This window comes from Camelina sativa, chromosome 12 (assembly GCF_030686135.1).
Source record: "Camelina sativa cultivar CO46 ecotype springtype chromosome 12, ASM3068613v1".
Lineage (NCBI taxonomy): Eukaryota > Viridiplantae > Streptophyta > Magnoliopsida > Brassicales > Brassicaceae > Camelina > Camelina sativa.
Genome location: NC_141891.1, coordinates 5,167,683 through 5,184,729, shown reverse-complemented (window position 1 = coordinate 5,184,729; position 17,047 = coordinate 5,167,683). Strand labels below are relative to the sequence as shown.

General features: G+C 35.5%; 4 protein-coding genes across 8 annotated transcripts; 3 read left to right on the top strand and 1 right to left on the bottom strand.

Moving 5' to 3' along the window:
* Nucleotides 1–15: 15 nt before the first annotated feature.
* LOC104730322 (uncharacterized) lies at nucleotides 16–1,222 on the top strand. Its single transcript, XM_019233402.2, has 2 exons — nucleotides 16–403; nucleotides 1,017–1,222. Exon 1 carries the CDS (start codon nucleotides 92–94, stop codon nucleotides 362–364), a length of 273 nt encoding a protein of 90 aa, XP_019088947.1. The 5' UTR covers nucleotides 16–91; the 3' UTR covers nucleotides 365–403; nucleotides 1,017–1,222.
* Nucleotides 1,223–4,579: 3,357 nt separating this feature from the next.
* On the top strand, nucleotides 4,580–10,577 carry LOC104730321 (subtilisin-like protease SBT2.6). 5 transcript variants are annotated; one of them, XM_010449476.3, is made up of 12 exons: nucleotides 4,580–5,072; nucleotides 5,720–5,964; nucleotides 6,623–6,838; nucleotides 7,077–7,221; nucleotides 7,307–7,704; nucleotides 7,928–8,023; nucleotides 8,098–8,170; nucleotides 8,416–8,701; nucleotides 8,821–9,146; nucleotides 9,232–9,499; nucleotides 9,589–9,870; nucleotides 9,986–10,577. In XM_010449476.3, exons 3-12 carry the CDS (start codon nucleotides 6,672–6,674, stop codon nucleotides 10,393–10,395), a joined length of 2,451 nt encoding a protein of 816 aa, XP_010447778.1. In that variant the 5' UTR covers nucleotides 4,580–5,072; nucleotides 5,720–5,964; nucleotides 6,623–6,671; the 3' UTR covers nucleotides 10,396–10,577. The 5 variants fall into 5 exon arrangements, with proteins under 5 accessions (XP_010447778.1, XP_087334288.1, XP_010447779.1 ...); XM_087478162.1 differs by having other exon boundaries at nucleotides 5,019–5,072; nucleotides 7,304–7,704; XM_010449477.3 differs by having other exon boundaries at nucleotides 5,030–5,072; nucleotides 6,583–6,838.
* Nucleotides 10,490–11,946, bottom strand: LOC104730320 (aspartyl protease UND-like). Its single transcript, XM_087478164.1, has one exon. The coding sequence runs from the start codon at nucleotides 11,929–11,931 to the stop codon at nucleotides 10,624–10,626; it is 1,308 nt and encodes a 435-aa protein (XP_087334290.1). The 5' UTR covers nucleotides 11,932–11,946; the 3' UTR covers nucleotides 10,490–10,623.
* Nucleotides 11,947–14,271: 2,325 nt separating this feature from the next.
* Nucleotides 14,272–15,636, top strand: LOC104733209 (aspartyl protease UND-like). The gene has a single exon (XM_010452809.2). The coding sequence runs from the start codon at nucleotides 14,272–14,274 to the stop codon at nucleotides 15,598–15,600; it is 1,329 nt and encodes a 442-aa protein (XP_010451111.1). The 3' UTR covers nucleotides 15,601–15,636.
* Nucleotides 15,637–17,047: the final 1,411 nt, after the last annotated feature.

Genomic DNA, 17,047 nt, shown 5'->3' with positions numbered 1-17,047 from the left:
CCCCAATTCGTGGATTAGGGTTAAAAGGGAACCATTTTTATTTCTCGTCGCTGAAACAACAAATCTCAGATCGAAGAAAGGATCCGATCCAATGGCGTTGAGAAGGGTTTACAGTGAAATCAAAGGGAAGAAGGTGACAGAGCTACCAGGCTATTTCAAATCGACGTTTTCGATGGAGACCGTGAAGACCTCTGTGAGGAGAGGACTCGATAACTACAATGACAAATACATTCAGACTAGCTCCGTCGAGCCTCTCCTTCACGTCTGCTTCGGAGGTATGGCTTTCTCTTACCTCGTCGCTCTCCCTAATGAGCGTCGCCATCTTGAGCACCAGCAGCATGCTAAGGAGCACGGTGGTCATTGATCTCAGAGGGAATCGTTTCAATCTCGAGATGGTTTTTAGGTATTTTTGCGATTCGATCCTTTTGGTTAATTCCAAATTTTGGATTTTTGTTGATGAATGTGTTAATCATTTTGTGAATTGGGATTTGGGATATATGATTTGGGGTTTTGCATCTGTGAATTGGTACATCTGAATGTTTCATCAAAGTCATATTTGCCGTCTTTTGTTCCATTGTAAAGGATTCATCTTTCGTTCTTATAAGAGTTTGATGAATAGCAAAAGTTGTGGACTTTTTCTAATTTGGGAATTGGGTTTAAATCTTTCTCTCTGATTTCAAAATGGTTTGGTTGAGATGTCTAGTTTGGCGACACAGTGGCTATGTTTAGGCTCTTTGGCAGTTCGAGTATCATATCACATTGATTCTCATTGTTCTTTGGGGGTTGAATGGTTGAATTATACATGTGAAGTTTTCTATATAAATGTCATGAAGCATCATCAGTGTCTTAGTTTCTAATGTATGGTGCTTGTGTCTAATGTAATGTATCATATCACATTGATTCTCATTGTTCTTTGGGGTTGATGGTTGAATTATACATGTGAAGTACATAAATGTCATGAAGCATCATCAGTGTCTCAGTTTCTAATGTATGGTGCTTTGTGTTTATGAATGCAGGGATTGGTGTGAAATCTTTCTGCGATGGTGACGACTCAAGATTATGTGTGTCTTATTATTGTTTTGTTTACTTGAAATTTCCCCTGGATAATTGTTGACCTAAAGGAAAGGGCCTTTGTTTTGAATTGCACTCGATCGATAGTCAATAATTGAAACATCATGATATGATATCCATGAATAATGAAAGCGTTTTTGTTTCCGGTGAAGCTGTTGATTCAGTATTTGTTTTATCATATATTTGATTGATTTGGTCTATACATGGATCAAAAACAGAAACAGAATACCGCTCATACATGTGTTCTTTTGCTGTGAATCTTGATCTTTCTATACTCATTTCCTTCAAATCGAAGTCTACTGCTTTCTTATTGTGGCAGGGTCATTCTTTGGACTTGTGACTAGGCTGTTTGAGAATTCATTCACATCGAACACTTGTATTTTTGTCATTTATATATGATCAATTATAGATTTATATCAATACAAATTGGCAATGAATGTAGAGATTCTTATCTTTTATATCCAACAAATGAGAGTTGATTCATCTCCATTTGGCATTTCCAATGATGTATTGTAAGCAGTGTTCAAGAAAGCGGTCTAGGCGGCCGCCTAGGCGCCGTCTAGGCGCTAGGCGCTCATCAGGCGCCTACATAACCGCCTAAACCGCTTAAAATTACATTAATTTAATTTTAATATTTATTTTTGATTTTTAACTATATATATTTAAATTATTAAGTTTTATATCTATATACGTAATTATAAATGTTTATATGTTGTTAATATAACTTAAATAAATGTATTTTTCTTAATTTTGTATATAAATTATATTTATTTTTATTTTTCTAACATATATTTATACATAATTTTGTATATATAATGTTTTATGTTGTAAACGCCTAAACCACCTAAAAACTGTCTAGGCCCCGATTAGGCGTTCTATGCGCTAGGCGCTGGATCACCGCCCAGATACCGCCTAGCGCTTTCTTGAACACTGATTGTAAGAAACATAAGAGTAACAGTGACAATGTGACACTCTCTTACCTGTCATTATTGGGCCAAAACAAAGCAAGACGTCCACAAATTAAAACTAAAACCACATCCAAATCCGGATGGGCCAACTTTTTTACTTTGCTTGCTGGCTGCTGCGATGCAGGAATTCGTGGTCGACATTATCTTTACAAAAGATGTGCTTCACATGCCTCTCGTTCCAAGTATTTAATTTATACTTGAAAACAGTAAAAATGTTGGTTGACATGAGGAAGCTATATATAGGATAACACTATACGTGAACATGAATATGATTATGATAGAGGTGCATTTGAGTAATCATTGAAGGTATCGATTTAGTCATTTTACTGAAGTTGTTTTGTACTCAAAACACGTTTAGTCGAGATCACCTTTGGGAGTATTATCTTCACGGGAAAGCCAAGACGTCTTTTCATTTCTCATCATGATACTAGATGAATGAACGTATAGCTAACTGATAGTAGATGGCATCACAATAGTGATTAAGAGATAACTCGGACTTAAGATATACTCCTTTTACGGCAATCAAGTTTATAAATAATCTCACATTAAAGAAAATGAGTTACTCTATTCTGTAGGGAAGTCATTTCAAGAAACAAAAGTCGTTTATGAATTTCATCAAAATAAAACCATAACAACCCAACAAGAAAGATAAGAAGGAACATGATAGAAGATGAATGTTCTATAGCTGAACCTATCATTAATGATACTTCATACTCAGTTAGGTTGCAAGAGCTTAAATACAAATAAATAAAGGGCCATTTAATAATATGTGTGTGTATATATAGATGACATAAATACTAAATTCAATAGCATTTTTGTCGTTACACCTAAAATTTAATAAATACTTAGTATAAAGAAAATGATTTGTTACATAGACTCACGAAAAGTAAGTTGACACGATTTCGCACATAACGAATTCTGTCCCTTTTGACCGAAAGACAAATTTAAAGCATCTTTTTAAAAAATGATCAACAACAAAGGATTCTCCATAATCAGTGGGCAAGTAAAACAAAGAATTACCTCTTTCAAAACAGTTTGTGTCTATAATATTTGTTTTTTTTTTTTGGCAATACCAAACCAGACGTAACTTTCATGTCGTTGCAATTGTGTATTCCACAGTGTAGAACTCGTTTTATTCTCATGAGAATAGTTCTACTGGAAACTGAAACATGCATGACTCATTTGTCTTTTATAAAAAAATGGAGGAAATTCATATAAAACCCACAACCTAAAACGTCTATAGTAATATATATTTTTCTTTTGTTACATCTCTCTATACACTTGCTAACGCCAATCCATAGCAAGTTCGGGTTAAATTGGTGGTGTACTGAGGATTACAATTTATAATTTATGTGAAGAAAAGAAATAGGATAACAAATAAATAATTTTATAAGTTTTGGGGGGAGGTTAATTTTGGTTGGTGTAAGAGGAATCAAAATTTTGGACAAGAAGAAGGCGTCACATGACACATGATGTGTTTCGACTAAAAGACATATCACCTGGGAACAATCCTTCACATGTGCCTTTCGATGTTCACTTTAAACGAACAGATACCTCCAACTCCAATTACTTAACTACGTTACAAAATATCTTTTTTATTCATTCTCTCAACTGTGACTATTTTGTTTTCACTGCAGCCAATGTCATAATTAAATCTCGTGTGTTCACAATAGTTTTTAAATGTAACTAGAAGTTTTGAGTAACGAAGTATCACATCCATTCAACACATTAGCAGCTAAACTATAGAGAAGCACAGACTGGAGAAGCATATTAGAATGATTCAATAAAATTTTACGTGTGGAAATGTCAAAATAATATCTACATATATGTATATTAATGGAGAAAGCATTAATTTCTAGTTTGACCAAAGACATACATGATACCTGTGATAAATTTGAGCAGAAGAATTTTGGAATTGGAGCCAGGTAAATATATTTTTTTACAGTTTCATCACTTTCATGAGTTGTTCAAAACTCATATATAGTGAGAGCCACGTAAATACCATACTGTGTGCCACATAAATTTTGCAAGACGCACCATGAATTATTTAGAGGATTATCTTACAATGTACTACAGTACCACATAGGCACATATTACTCTCTTAATAATACTTCATTATTACTCCAAAAAAAAGAAGAAAAGTGAGCTGTGTAATCAGGCCCGGCGCGTAACTAAAACCCATAAAGCAAGAGTTTTAGGCAACAAATGATATAAGTTATTTTAAGGACATCATTTCCATAAAAGTTACCTTGGCACTGTGATTCAAGCCTATTTATTCCTGTAACAGGTGCAGAATGCTTTTTACTAAATTTTTTTAAACTATGTTTTAGATTGGCCAAAAGTAAATTTTTGCTTTAGGCAGCAATATATGTTGCGCCGGTCCTGTGTGTAATCCAAAAAAAGAAACACCAATCAAGTGGTAAATTACTGTGTTCATAATGCTTTTTGGAGGGGAAGCCGCGTTTTATGATTGAAACATGGATTCTAATCAAACATCATTGCTCTCTCTTAATAATACTTTAGCATTAGGTCCCCTCAAAGATTATGAAATTAATATTTGAAAACTTTTTCTTTACCTTTCATCACAATTTAGTCAACTATCTTTTCTCTCCCTCCTTGGACTTTTCACGTATTCTTATTTCTTCTTCTACCTCTTTTTGCGTATTTCTATCCAATATTATTTCCCAATTTGTCAAAAACCAAAAGTTACCTAGGATACTAATCACATTATTTATCTATTTTTTTCACATTATTTATCTACTAATCAACGTGAAAAGAATAATGGAATAAAAATACTCAATACAGATTCACTACACTAACCTCGTATTTTTTGTGATAATTGGTAAAAACATAAATCTTTCAAAAGTAATTTAAAAGATTATTAAAAACATAAATCTTTAAAAAGTTACATATGTGTGAGAGTCTCCATTATCCACGTTTCATTGTCGCCTTAACAATGTTTTAAAAAAGAAGTAATTAGAATAAAGATTAACGAATTAAGGAAAAGAACAAAAACCCTAATAAATCTCTAAAGTCCACACTAGGCCTGGGCATTCGGTTAACCATTCGGTTTCGGTTCGGTTGTATTCGGTTTCGGTTATTTTGGATATAGTAATATAGTAACCATTTGGATATTTTTGAAATTTTGGTTCGGTTCGGTTCGGTTTCTTTCGGTTCGGTTTCGGTTTGGTTATTTAAATAAATAACCATAACTAACATAAATTATATTAACATTAACCAAATAAACCAAATATAACCAAAACTAACCGAATATAACAAAAATTAACCAAATATACAATAACAAAAATACAAAAAAGGGAAAAATATGGATTCAATTTTACAAAATAGTATTTAACTTTGTAAATTCAAAATAATAACATTTACATATATTGATTATTTAAAATATTTAATTGTTTTGAATCTAGAAATAATTTATATTTTAAGTTTATTTTATAGTTTTGCATAATATTAAGTATATAATATTTGATATCTTCTAGGTTTTCGGATATTTCGGTTAACCATTTAATTGTCGGTTCGGTTCGGTTCGGTTTCAGTTAGTTTGGATATAGATTTTTACTAACCATTCGGGTATTTGAAGAATTTCGGTTCGGTTCGGTTTGGTTTTTTTCGGTTCGGTTTCGGTCGGTTATTTGGTTATCGGTTATTTTGCCCAGCCCTAGTCCACACACTCACACACACTCTCTCTCTTCGTCTCTCATCACTTAAAACTTGTCACTTACACTTCATCAATCTCTCATTTATCTCTCTGTTTTTTCTCATTCATTCTTTTGATCTTTCTTTTGCAAGATCTCTTTTTTTTTCTCTTCCCAACCAAAAAAAGGAAAAAACAATACTTCAGAATCAAAGTTTCTCCATTTATCAATCCGTTCAGATTGTTCTATATCTGCACATTTTGATTTATGTGGTGAGTAATCAATCTCACCGTCTCCTTCTCAAATTTGCTTTTGCTTTTTTTTTTTCTTCTTGATTCGTTTCGTGAATCCAACTAAGTTTTACCCTTTTTGTTTTTTTTTTTGCTTTTTGGCTTTATTCCATTCAAGTTTCAAGTTTTGAGGATCCTTTTTTTTGTAAATGTATTGGTTTGTTTTCTGGGTTTGTTATACTTGCTTATTCCTTGCTTGTATGATTTGTGAAAGTGGGTTAATTCTTCTTTATCTTTAGATATTTTGATGTGTGTTTATAATTTTTTCAAGATTTGTTTTTTTTTTTTTAATTTGTCTTTCTCTGTCTCACTGATTGCTCAGTAACAGTTGCTACTGTAGTCTCTTTCAAACAGTTGATTTTGTCTAGAGAAGGTTGGTTTACCAATCTACAGTGAGATTGAAGTCTCCCAAGTTTTTATGTTGGTTGTTTGATTTTGAGTTGTCAGATTTAGAAAGTTTAGTCCTTTGAAAGAGAGCAGAACTGTATCTTAAGGCCTGACATAGAGTGTGAGATTAACTGATCATTGTTGTTTTAGAATTTGTATGTGGTGGTTTGTGATTGTTGCTATTTATAGATATTGTTTTGTTTTTTCTCCCAGGGATGCTGCTAATACTTCTCATTGGATTTTGATGCTGCAGAGTAGTCTATAGCGAAATCAAGTTGGTGCTTCTTTTGGTGAGAAGCAAGATGGATGTCTGGTGTAAAGTTTTTGTCTTTTTCACATGTTTCTTCTCTGTCACAGCAGAGATTTACATTGTGACTATGGAAGGAGAACCAATCATCAGTTACAAAGGTGGTGATAATGGTTTTGAAGCGACTGCTGTGGAATCTGATGAAAAAATTGATACTACAAGGTACTTTTGTGTTTTCTCTTCTTCACAATCTTATATAAACAGTTGAGTTACCAAAGGCTTTATTTGGTTTAACAATTACAATCTAGAGCCGTGTTATCTATGAGCAGAGAGGTAATATTAGATTTTGCTAGTAAGGATTTGGTGAATTCTTTGATTTTTGTAGCTTTGATTAGACCTGTCATTGTTTGATGTATATCACAATGCTAGACTAACACTCTGTTGTCTTCTTTTTTGGCAGTGAATTGGTGACATCATATGCCCGTCACCTTGAGAGGAAACATGATATGCTTCTTGGAATGCTCTTTGAGGAAAGATCATACAAAAAGCTTTACAGCTATAAACACCTTATAAATGGATTTGCAGCTCATGTTTCTCCTGATCAGGTGAACTCCGATTTGAGAAGGTCTCTACAGATTTCCTTTCAATGTTTATTTTATAGCTCCTTACACTGTTCCACTATATTAGTAGGCGGAAACGCTTCGTCGCGCGCCTGGTGTGAAGTCAGTAGACAGAGATTGGAAAGTGAGGAAACTCACCACACATACACCACAGTTTTTGGGATTACCAACTGATGTTTGGCCAACTGGTGGGGGATATGATAGAGCAGGAGAAGATATTGTTATTGGCTTTATTGACTCAGGGATTTTTCCTCATCACCCAAGTTTTGCTTCTCACCACACATCAGTACCTTATGGCCCTCATCCTAGTTACAAAGGGAAATGCGAAGAAGATCCTCATACTAGGAAGAGTTTCTGCAACGGGAAGATCATAGGAGCACAGCATTTTGCTGAAGCTGCTAAAGCAGCTGGTGCATTTAATCCGGATATTGACTATGCTTCACCAATGGATGGCGATGGACATGGAAGGTTTGTTTTTTTTTTTTTTTGTAGCAATATACAACATTAAAGTTTTATGAAACTTCTTGGTTTTCCCAATGGAAATTAGTTTTAGGATAGGATTAAGAACACGCCTTACATTCACAGAATATGATTCATTCACGTTTCACACTCACATTACTTAGAACTGCTTATTCATCTGTATTTTGATTCATATGCTTCTTTTTGATCCAATGAAAATTTGGCCTTTCAGTCACACAGCAGCTATTGCAGCTGGGAATAATGGTATTCCAGTGAGGATGCATGGCTATGAGTTTGGAAAAGCAAGCGGGATGGCTCCTCGTGCAAGGTAGATAGATAATCAATCTAGAAATTGGTGGTTTTAAAGACATTTCTTCTAAATTAAATGCTATCTTGTTTCAGGATTGCTGTTTACAAAGCTCTCTACCGGCTTTTTGGAGGCTTTGTGGCTGATGTGGTTGCTGCCATTGACCAGGTGAGCAAGAACTTAGCAAACTACTAAATTGGATAGACCAAGTTTTACCAAATATATGAAATAATGATTTCTCCTGCTGGATTTATTCTACATTCTTCAAAGCTCTGCTTCTTTGTTTTGTTTTGAGAAGTTCATAAGTGCAATAATCTCTTGAACTGCTAACTTCCATGAATCTCTAATATTTACTACTGGTCAAGAAGTTTCTACAAATTTCTTCATTTAAACATGTATGCTTTTCTGAGCAGGCCGTTCATGATGGAGTAGATATTTTGAGTCTCTCGGTCGGTCCAAACAGTCCTCCAGCTACTACGAAGACAACATTCTTAAATCCATTTGATGCTACACTTCTTGGGGCTGTAAAAGCTGGTGTTTTTGTTGCTCAAGCTGCTGGAAACGGAGGTCCCTTTCCGAAAACTCTGGTTTCATACAGCCCTTGGATAACTACTGTGGCTGCTGCAATTGATGATCGCAGATACAAAAATCATCTGACCCTTGGAAATGGAAAAATGCTGGCTGGGATGGGATTATCCCGTAAGTTCTGTCCTTTCTCTGTTCTATATATATATAGATTCACACACTAATATCTTATTTAGAAACCGAGCGTTAGTTCATTCTGCGTTTTTTGATGAATAAATTATGTGTTTGTGCAGCTTCTACTCGACCTCATCGTTCGTACAAGATGGTCTCTGCAAATGATGTTCTGCTTGGTTCTTCTGGTATGAAATACAATCCGTCTGATTGCCAGAAGCCAGAAGTGTTGAACAAAAAATTGGTAGAAGGAAACATTCTGCTCTGTGGATATTCTTTCAACTTTGTTGCTGGTTCAGCTTCCATCAAGAAAGTTGCTGAAACTGCCAAGCATCTAGGCGCTGCTGGTTTCGTTCTTGTTGTCGAAAATGTTTCTCCAGGAACAAAATTTGATCCTGTTCCTTCTTGCATTCCTGGGATTCTGATTACGGATGTCTCTAAGTCAATGGTAACACAGTTTCGTTGCGTTCACTATACAGTTATTCCCTTCCTCATCTTTTCCTCAACTTGGGATGCCATTTTTTCTTCTCTAGGATTTGATTGATTACTACAATGTCTCGACGTCGAGAGATTGGATGGGAAGGGTAAAGGACTTTAAAGCTGAAGGAAGCATCGGAGACGGTTTGGAACCCATTCTTCACAAATCCGCACCTGAAGTAGCTCTCTTCTCAGCTCGAGGACCCAACACTAAAGATTTCAGCTTTCAAGATGCTGATCTTCTGAAACCAGATATTCTTGCTCCAGGTTCTTTAATATGGTCTGCCTGGTCTGAAAATGGAACAGACGAGGCTAATTATGTTGGTAAGCTAATCCTCAGACTCGTGACAGAATTTATTCTTAACTACTCTATGGCAAGAAACTAAATGGTTTGGTTTTTGACTATTGAGCAGGCGAAGGATTTGCACTAATTTCTGGCACAAGCATGGCTGCACCACACATTGCTGGTATAGCTGCTCTGGTGAAACAGAAGCATCCTCTATGGAGTCCAGCTGCCATCAAATCAGCTTTGATGACGACTTCAACAGTCATAGATCGAGCAGGAAGGCCTCTCCAAGCACAGCAATATTCTGACACAGAGACTATAACTCTAGTTAAAGCAACTCCATTTGATTATGGAAGTGGTCATGTCAATCCAAGCGCTGCTCTAGACCCTGGTCTCATCTTTGATGCAGGTAAATTCTCTTTACTCAATTGACATAAACCACGGTTTTCTTTACTTCCTCTTAAATATTTATTCAGTACGTTTATATAGCCATACCTTTATGATTGATTGGATTTTTCTTGAAGGTTATGAGGACTATATAGGGTTCATGTGCACTACACCTGGTATCGATGCTCACGAGATAACAAACTTCACAAACACTCCCTGCAATTTCAAAATGGTTCATCCTTCAAACTTCAACACGCCATCCATAGCCATCTCTCATCTCGTGAGAACACAAACCGTGACGAGAAGAGTAACAAATGTTGCAGATGAAGAAGAAACATACACAATCACATCGAGGATGGAGCCAGCAATCGCCATAGAAGTGAGTCCTCCTGCAATGACAGTAAGAGCGGGCGCTTCTAGAACCTTCTCGGTGACTCTAACAGTGAGATCAGTGACCGGAGCTTACAGCTTCGGAGAGGTTACATTGAAAGGAAGCCGAGGGCACAAAGTGACTCTCCCAGTGGTTGCTATGGGACAAAAGAGATGAAGACAAAATATGAGATTTTGTAATATTATTATTGTTATTATTTTTGTAATATGCAGTAATAATAAGGTAGTTTTGTGTCTTGAGTAAAAAAGAATAACACAGTTTGTATAATTAGTTTATTTTTGTTTGTCTTTTTAAAAACTCAATATATGAGATAATAATAGTAATATGATTAAATGATATACATATTTATGTTAACTAGCAATATTGTTATTAAACATTGAAATGTTAAGAATCAAGAAGCTCACAATCAGTCCTCTGGAAATAAACATTCATGGTTCGAAGATCATAACCAACATTATAACTCTGTTGAGCCATGGCACCAATAACGCTCATATCATCAAAGGAGTTCATATTCATAGCCAAGCAAAATCTGTCTCCACTGTCACTGCTAACGAACAAGCTCTCAACGTCTAACGCCAGCTCAGCGCCGCCGGCGAAATGGAACGTAACGACGGGAAAGCCGTAGAGATCTAGTTTAAGATTGCCTTCATAGCAAGGATTTGTGTACTGCTCCCAACCTTTAACGCGCCTGAGAACTTCTCCTAGGAAAAAATCGATTTCTTCAGAGAGAGTTTCGTAAGCTTCCCTGGCTAGAATCGTTGGTGAGCAGCCTGTGTCGATGACCGTGCCTCCTTGGGATCCATATCTCTTGAAAACTCCGGGTTCGATATCGAGAAGTTTATCTCCTAAAGAGATTCCTTGGAGGTCAAGGTAGTAACGGTCTTGGAATATCTGTAAAGGCGTTGGATCGCCTTCGATGTTGGCGCCATTTCCGAGGATTAAAATGTTGTGAGGGTAAGTTGGATCGCCTACGTTGCCAAAGCAGTATGAGAATTTGGATCCGAAATTGCGGGTTACTACAGAGAATGTACCGGGACCTAAACCTAGCACGCCGCTGTATTGAGTGAAACCGGAGTTGTCTTGTCCGCAGCCGATAACAATGTTTTGTGTAGAGATTAAACCGTCGTCAGATGTTTGAAATGTGAGTTTTTCTTCAGCTAAAACGCCACTGGTGTTAGAAGAGTCGCGGTAGCGTAGATGATATTGGCAGTTTCCAGTCTTTTCGTCACGAAAGATTTGGGGCATGGCGTGTGGTGCGGATTCACAGGACGCGTTACGGTAAGTGGAAGATCTTGAAGGGTGGAAAAAGGGAATGGTTTGAGGGTAACATTTGCAGGGAAGACATTGGACCCAAGTTAGGTCACTACCTGTGTCTATGAGTAAGAGTTGCGGGACCGGTGGATTGCCGATAGAGATATTTGCAAGGAATGCTGCTGGATTTGCAATAGGAGTGACATGTGAGACGATATCCACTGTCTCCGTGGTCCTCAAGTTATCTAGGCGAGAAGCGGGAATTGACTTGGGATGCAGGTAACTGGCTTTTGTTTTCGGTAGTTCTTGGGTTTTGATTGATTTTGTGTGTAATAGCCTCAGTGTAAGTCGGGGATGCGAGGTACATTGTTTTGGGCACATGAGAGCGAATAGAGTGGTCAGAAGGGTAGCACGAATACGTAATGTTAGAGAGATGGTCATTTGATAAATCACAAAATGTGGTTTTACTTCCAATCGTCCTTTTAATGTGAGTCGAAAGAACAATATATATGACATTGAATCTTTGTGTGAACTTTTATTTTTTCGTTTGTAAGGTTATTTTCTTGCATGATTCCTTGATTTTACTAACATAACTTCAAGTCTTTAACACATACCAGTCAGATTATATTCTAGGCAAAAAACAAAAAATATCACGTCCATATATGTATCACTTTAGTCTAGATTCAAATATATATGTTTTCAACAAAAAGAGTACCCCGATCATGTATCAACTTTGTATTTTCTTTCTAGATATATATTCAGAGAAGAGTAATCAACGAATCACGATCATGAATATCACATTGGGATTTTTGTAAACTAAACAAACAATTCTTGCCATCAGTTCCTCTTTAAACCTCAGCACTTCATGCTCAGTTCCTCTTTAAACCTCAGCACTTCATCCTTAATTTGCACCTAAAACTTTTAAAAAGAAAATATATTTTTATTCATCTTCTTTGGGTCTTCTTGTTCTCAAACTATTATAATTCACCCTGACCAAATCTATTCCGCATGTCTAGTCTTATGCCATCTTAAAGGAGAGTAGGGGCAGATTAGAGTTTTTTTTTTTTTAATTTTATTTTAGGTTGAGTTATAAATCATTCACACATTATCTATCTCATACCTACGAACCTTTCTTAAAAATGAAGATACACAATATAAAAGTTTTACTGAATATCACGCTGCCATGCATCAACAACTCGACTGCTCAGATAATTCGTAAAAAGCTTGGAACAACATTGAAAAAAATAATCCCTCAAAAAAATAACAAAACAATCTCAAGTACCAGATAGACTTTTACCAAAAACCAAAAACAAAAAAAAGTACGTACCAGACATTTTGGAAACCTAAGCAGATTTCGATAACCTAACATAATTATAAAAAGAGCAATCCTATATATCAATTTGGTGACATATGGGTTTAGACGCTTAGTATTGATGTAAGCATGATATGCTGATTCGGCATTCTCGTTGATTGGGTCACCATAATATGATTTGGTATTCTCGTTAAATGGTTCAACATAACATGCCAACTTGGTATCCTCGTTGGTTGGACAATATTCCTCAATCTGGTCATCATGATTTATAACTGTTTGGACTTGTTCACCAATGATGAATGTCCCACCTATGCGAGCCTGTGAAGTTCCCACAAAAAGTAAGACGAGGAAGACGATGAAAAAGAAACCGAATTTTCCCAATCGAGTGGACATTAGACCAGGGTTTGTTTTTCCGAGATAGAAATCCCATGTGTAATTTTTCTAATATATATATATGTTGTAACTTCCTTTTTCTACTAGGATATATTTTTTAAAATTATGTAGTATTTGCGTTATATATATATATATATATATATATATATATATATATACTCTTGTGGATTAACAATTGAACTCATGAATCCCTTAAACCCTAATGAAATCAAAGTCAAATCGAAAAAAAAAAAAAAAAAAAAAAAAAGGTTATGATGATTGATGATGAAAACGCCATGCATGACTAAAATTGTCACGCAAGGAATTAGTTAAAGGCTCAAAAAGCTTATTGATACATATTTCTCCGTTCCTTTCGGATACCAACATATCTTCAAACACAAGTTAATAAATTACATATATAATTTCAACAAAAAGAGGCATAAGATCATGGATACACGTGTTTAGTCTGGATTCAAATATATACTATATATGTTTTCAACAAAAAGAGGAACACGAACAAAAAAGTAACACGTACGATCATGGATTTACTTTGTTTTTTCTCAAAGAATATAATTATAAACGTATCACGATCATGAATGCTCTTTGTGTGTTAACTTCTTTCTCATGTGCAAGGTTTATTTTCTTGCATGATTCATTGTTTTTAGTTTCTACGAACATAACTTCAACACATACCAACTAATCTGATGATCATATTTTAGGCAACAAGATTTCGTTCATGTATCTCACGAAAAGAGTACTATATGATCATGATTGGATTAACTTCTTTTTTTTTCATTGTTTTATTTCTTCTATATTTTCAATGAAAAGTATACCAACATATCACGATCAAGGATATCACATAGGTTTTAGTAAACTAAACAAAACAATTCTTGCCAGTAGTTCCTCTTCCCACCTCAACACTTCATGCTCACTTAAGAAAATGTAAAGATTCTTTTGCACCTAAAACTCTTACAGGTATATGTTATTGCATCTTCTTTAAGGGTCCTAGCTACTTTGTTTCAAAATTATTAACAGTCTCTTCGTTACTTATATATCCATTGCATGCGTATGTTAAGTGTTTTACGTAAACAAAAAAAATGGCGATTTTCTTTACAACCCCTCTCGTCTATGATCTCATCATCCTCTGTTTCTCTACCTCTGTAGTTCTCTTGTCAGCATCACCAACCCTTGTTCTCAATCTCGTTCACTCCAACCAAATGCATTCTTCCCAAGAACCACCATATGTCTCCCGTAGCGAGAAAGCCTCCATTGCACGTCTAGAGTACTCGAAAGCCAAGGCAACTGGAGATATCATCGCACACCTTTCCCCTAACGTCCCTATCATCCCACAAGCTTTCTTGGTCAACATATCAATAGGTAGCCCACCAGTCACGCAACTTCTCCACATGGACACGGGAAGTGATCTTTTATGGCTACAGTGTCAACCTTGCATCAATTGTTATGACCAGAGTCTTCCTATTTTCGATCCTTCTAGATCTTACACTCACCGCAACCAATCTTGCATAACATCTGAATACTCCATGCCTAGCTTAAGATTCAATTCAAAGAGTAGATCTTGCGAGTACTCCATGAGATACATGGATGATACAGGGAGCAAAGGCATACTAGCTAAAGATACGCTGGTGTTTAATACAATCTACGACGAGTCTTCATCAGCTTCTTTACCTAACGTAGTTTTTGGTTGTGGCCATGACAATTACGGTGATCCACTAGTAGGAACCGGCATTCTCGGTTTAGGATATGGTGAATACTCGTTGGTTCATAGATTCGGTACAAAATTCTCATACTGCTTTGGAAGCTTAGACGATCCTTCTTACCCTCATAATGTCTTAGTCCTAGGAGATGACGGTGCCAATATCTTGGGAGACACGACACCCTTAGAGATCGAAAATGGTTTCTATTACGTTACTGTCGAAGCGATCAGCATGGATGGAACAATGCTCCCGATCAACCCGGGGGTATTTCAACGTAACTACCAGACCGGTTTTGGCGGTACAATAATTGACACTGGAAATTCATTAACAAGCCTAGTAAAAGAAGCGTATGAGCCACTAAAGAACAAAATTGAAGAAGTATTTGATGGAAGGTTTACGACAGCTGATGTGAATCAAGAAGGCATGTTTAAAGTGGAGTGTTACAATGGAGACTATGAGCGAGATTTGGTTGAGTCTGGATTCCCGACTGTAACGTTTCATTTATCAGATGGAGCAGAGTTGTCTTTAGATGTGAAGAGTGTATTCATGAAGGTTGCACCAAATCTTTTTTGCTTAGCCGTGACACCGAGCATTGGTAATATGAACAGCATTGGTGCGACGGCTCAACAGAATTATAACATCGGGTATGATCTGGAAGCAAAGAAGATTTCTTTTGAAAGAATTGATTGTGGAGTCCTCTTTGATTACTGATTTAATTAAAAATTAATATCATCTATGTTCATTTAATTATTTGTATTTAAATAACCATGACAATATCGTGCAAAATCTTATAGATATAATTTTTCAAAATCGTCAATTAACATAAAAACTCTTACGATATGAATTTATTGCTTATGAAATTAACGTAAAAACTCTTATCTGCAACTACTCTTCTTGAGACAGATAACCTCACCGAAACAATTAATAATGAAATCTAAAACTAGCAATCGTATATTTTCACAAAAACAATATCGTGAAGATTAGAGTTTTAATGTTAATTTCATAAGCAATAAATTCATATCGTAAGAGTTACTCCCTCTGATTCTTTTTAATTGTCGTTTAAGGTTTTTGCACACAAATTAAGAAAACTATTAAATTTTATGTTTTTCCTTTTATTAATACTAGGAAAGCGACCCGTGCATTGCCACACGGAGAGGTGAAATCCTAAATTGAAATTTAACACTTGTAATTCATCTTAAATTCTTTATTTTCTCAATCAATTTGATCATTTTCACTTCTTGCTATTGCTTTCTGCTGATTAAAAAGCCAAAAGTTCATTTCAATGTTATTATATTTTATGTTGTCACACACAAAAGTGAGCCTTTTTTAGAGTTTGATTTACTATGAACATTACTTTTAACCATATATAAAATTTTACTTATGTTTGTCTCCGACCATATGGTGCTATATATTGGTATCCTTTCTTAATTCGCTATTAGAAATTGTCTTTGTTGTTGATCATTATCAATCAAAATACATATGAGGCTGCTTCTCTCTTGGTTTATTTACTATATCGAGAAAATACTAAATGCCACTTGTCGAAGGAAGGTCGAAGATTGAGATCAGAGTAGATGGCTGGATTGAGTTTCGTTTCCCCTTCACTCTGATACGCGATTTCTCTTTCCATAGATTACTGATTCACAAATCACAATCAATATTCCGATGTTGTAAGCAAGTGGAGTTTGTATACAAATGATTTACTATGAACATTACTTTTAACCATATATAAATTTCACTTATGCTTGTGGATGTTTTTTTCTCTCACTTTTAGATATGTACAAAACCGAGTTTTATATGATGGACCAATCAAACCTAATTGGTTAGTATAGAGTAACTCACATTCTTCAGCTACAACTTTTAGAGATATATATTTGGCTATAATGCTTTCCACAGTTACATGCATATTGGTCTCACGTTTTCCCTCAAAAGACCCCCTTCTTTCCTCCCTTTTAATGGGTTAATCTTGATTGCCTTATTTCCTACTAACACATTTGATACATGGATTTGTAATATTTGCTTCAAATCACATATTCCTCTTTGGAAAAGAAAAAAAATCCAAGACGTAACAGACTAAGAATGCATATAGACAAAAACTTGTACACTCATCAGCTATTCAATCAAAGTAATTCAATTAAACTTAAAAAGTCAGAAAATTAAT

Excerpts from the sequence above, each read along its gene's own strand:
- LOC104730322 (XM_019233402.2), top strand. The coding sequence starts at position 92 with ATGGCGTTGAGAAGGGTTTACAGTGAAATCAAAGGGAAGAAGGTGACA.
- LOC104730321 (XM_010449476.3), top strand. The coding sequence starts at position 6,672 with ATGGATGTCTGGTGTAAAGTTTTTGTCTTTTTCACATGTTTCTTCTCT. Across the intron at positions 8,171-8,415 it reads TGGTTGCTGCCATTGACCAG|GCCGTTCATGATGGAGTAGA; the intron begins GTGAGCAAGAAC and ends TTTTCTGAGCAG. Across the intron at positions 9,147-9,231 it reads CGGATGTCTCTAAGTCAATG|GATTTGATTGATTACTACAA; the intron begins GTAACACAGTTT and ends TTTCTTCTCTAG.
- LOC104730320 (XM_087478164.1), bottom strand. The coding sequence starts at position 11,931 with ATGACCATCTCTCTAACATTACGTATTCGTGCTACCCTTCTGACCACT.
- LOC104733209 (XM_010452809.2), top strand. The coding sequence starts at position 14,272 with ATGGCGATTTTCTTTACAACCCCTCTCGTCTATGATCTCATCATCCTC.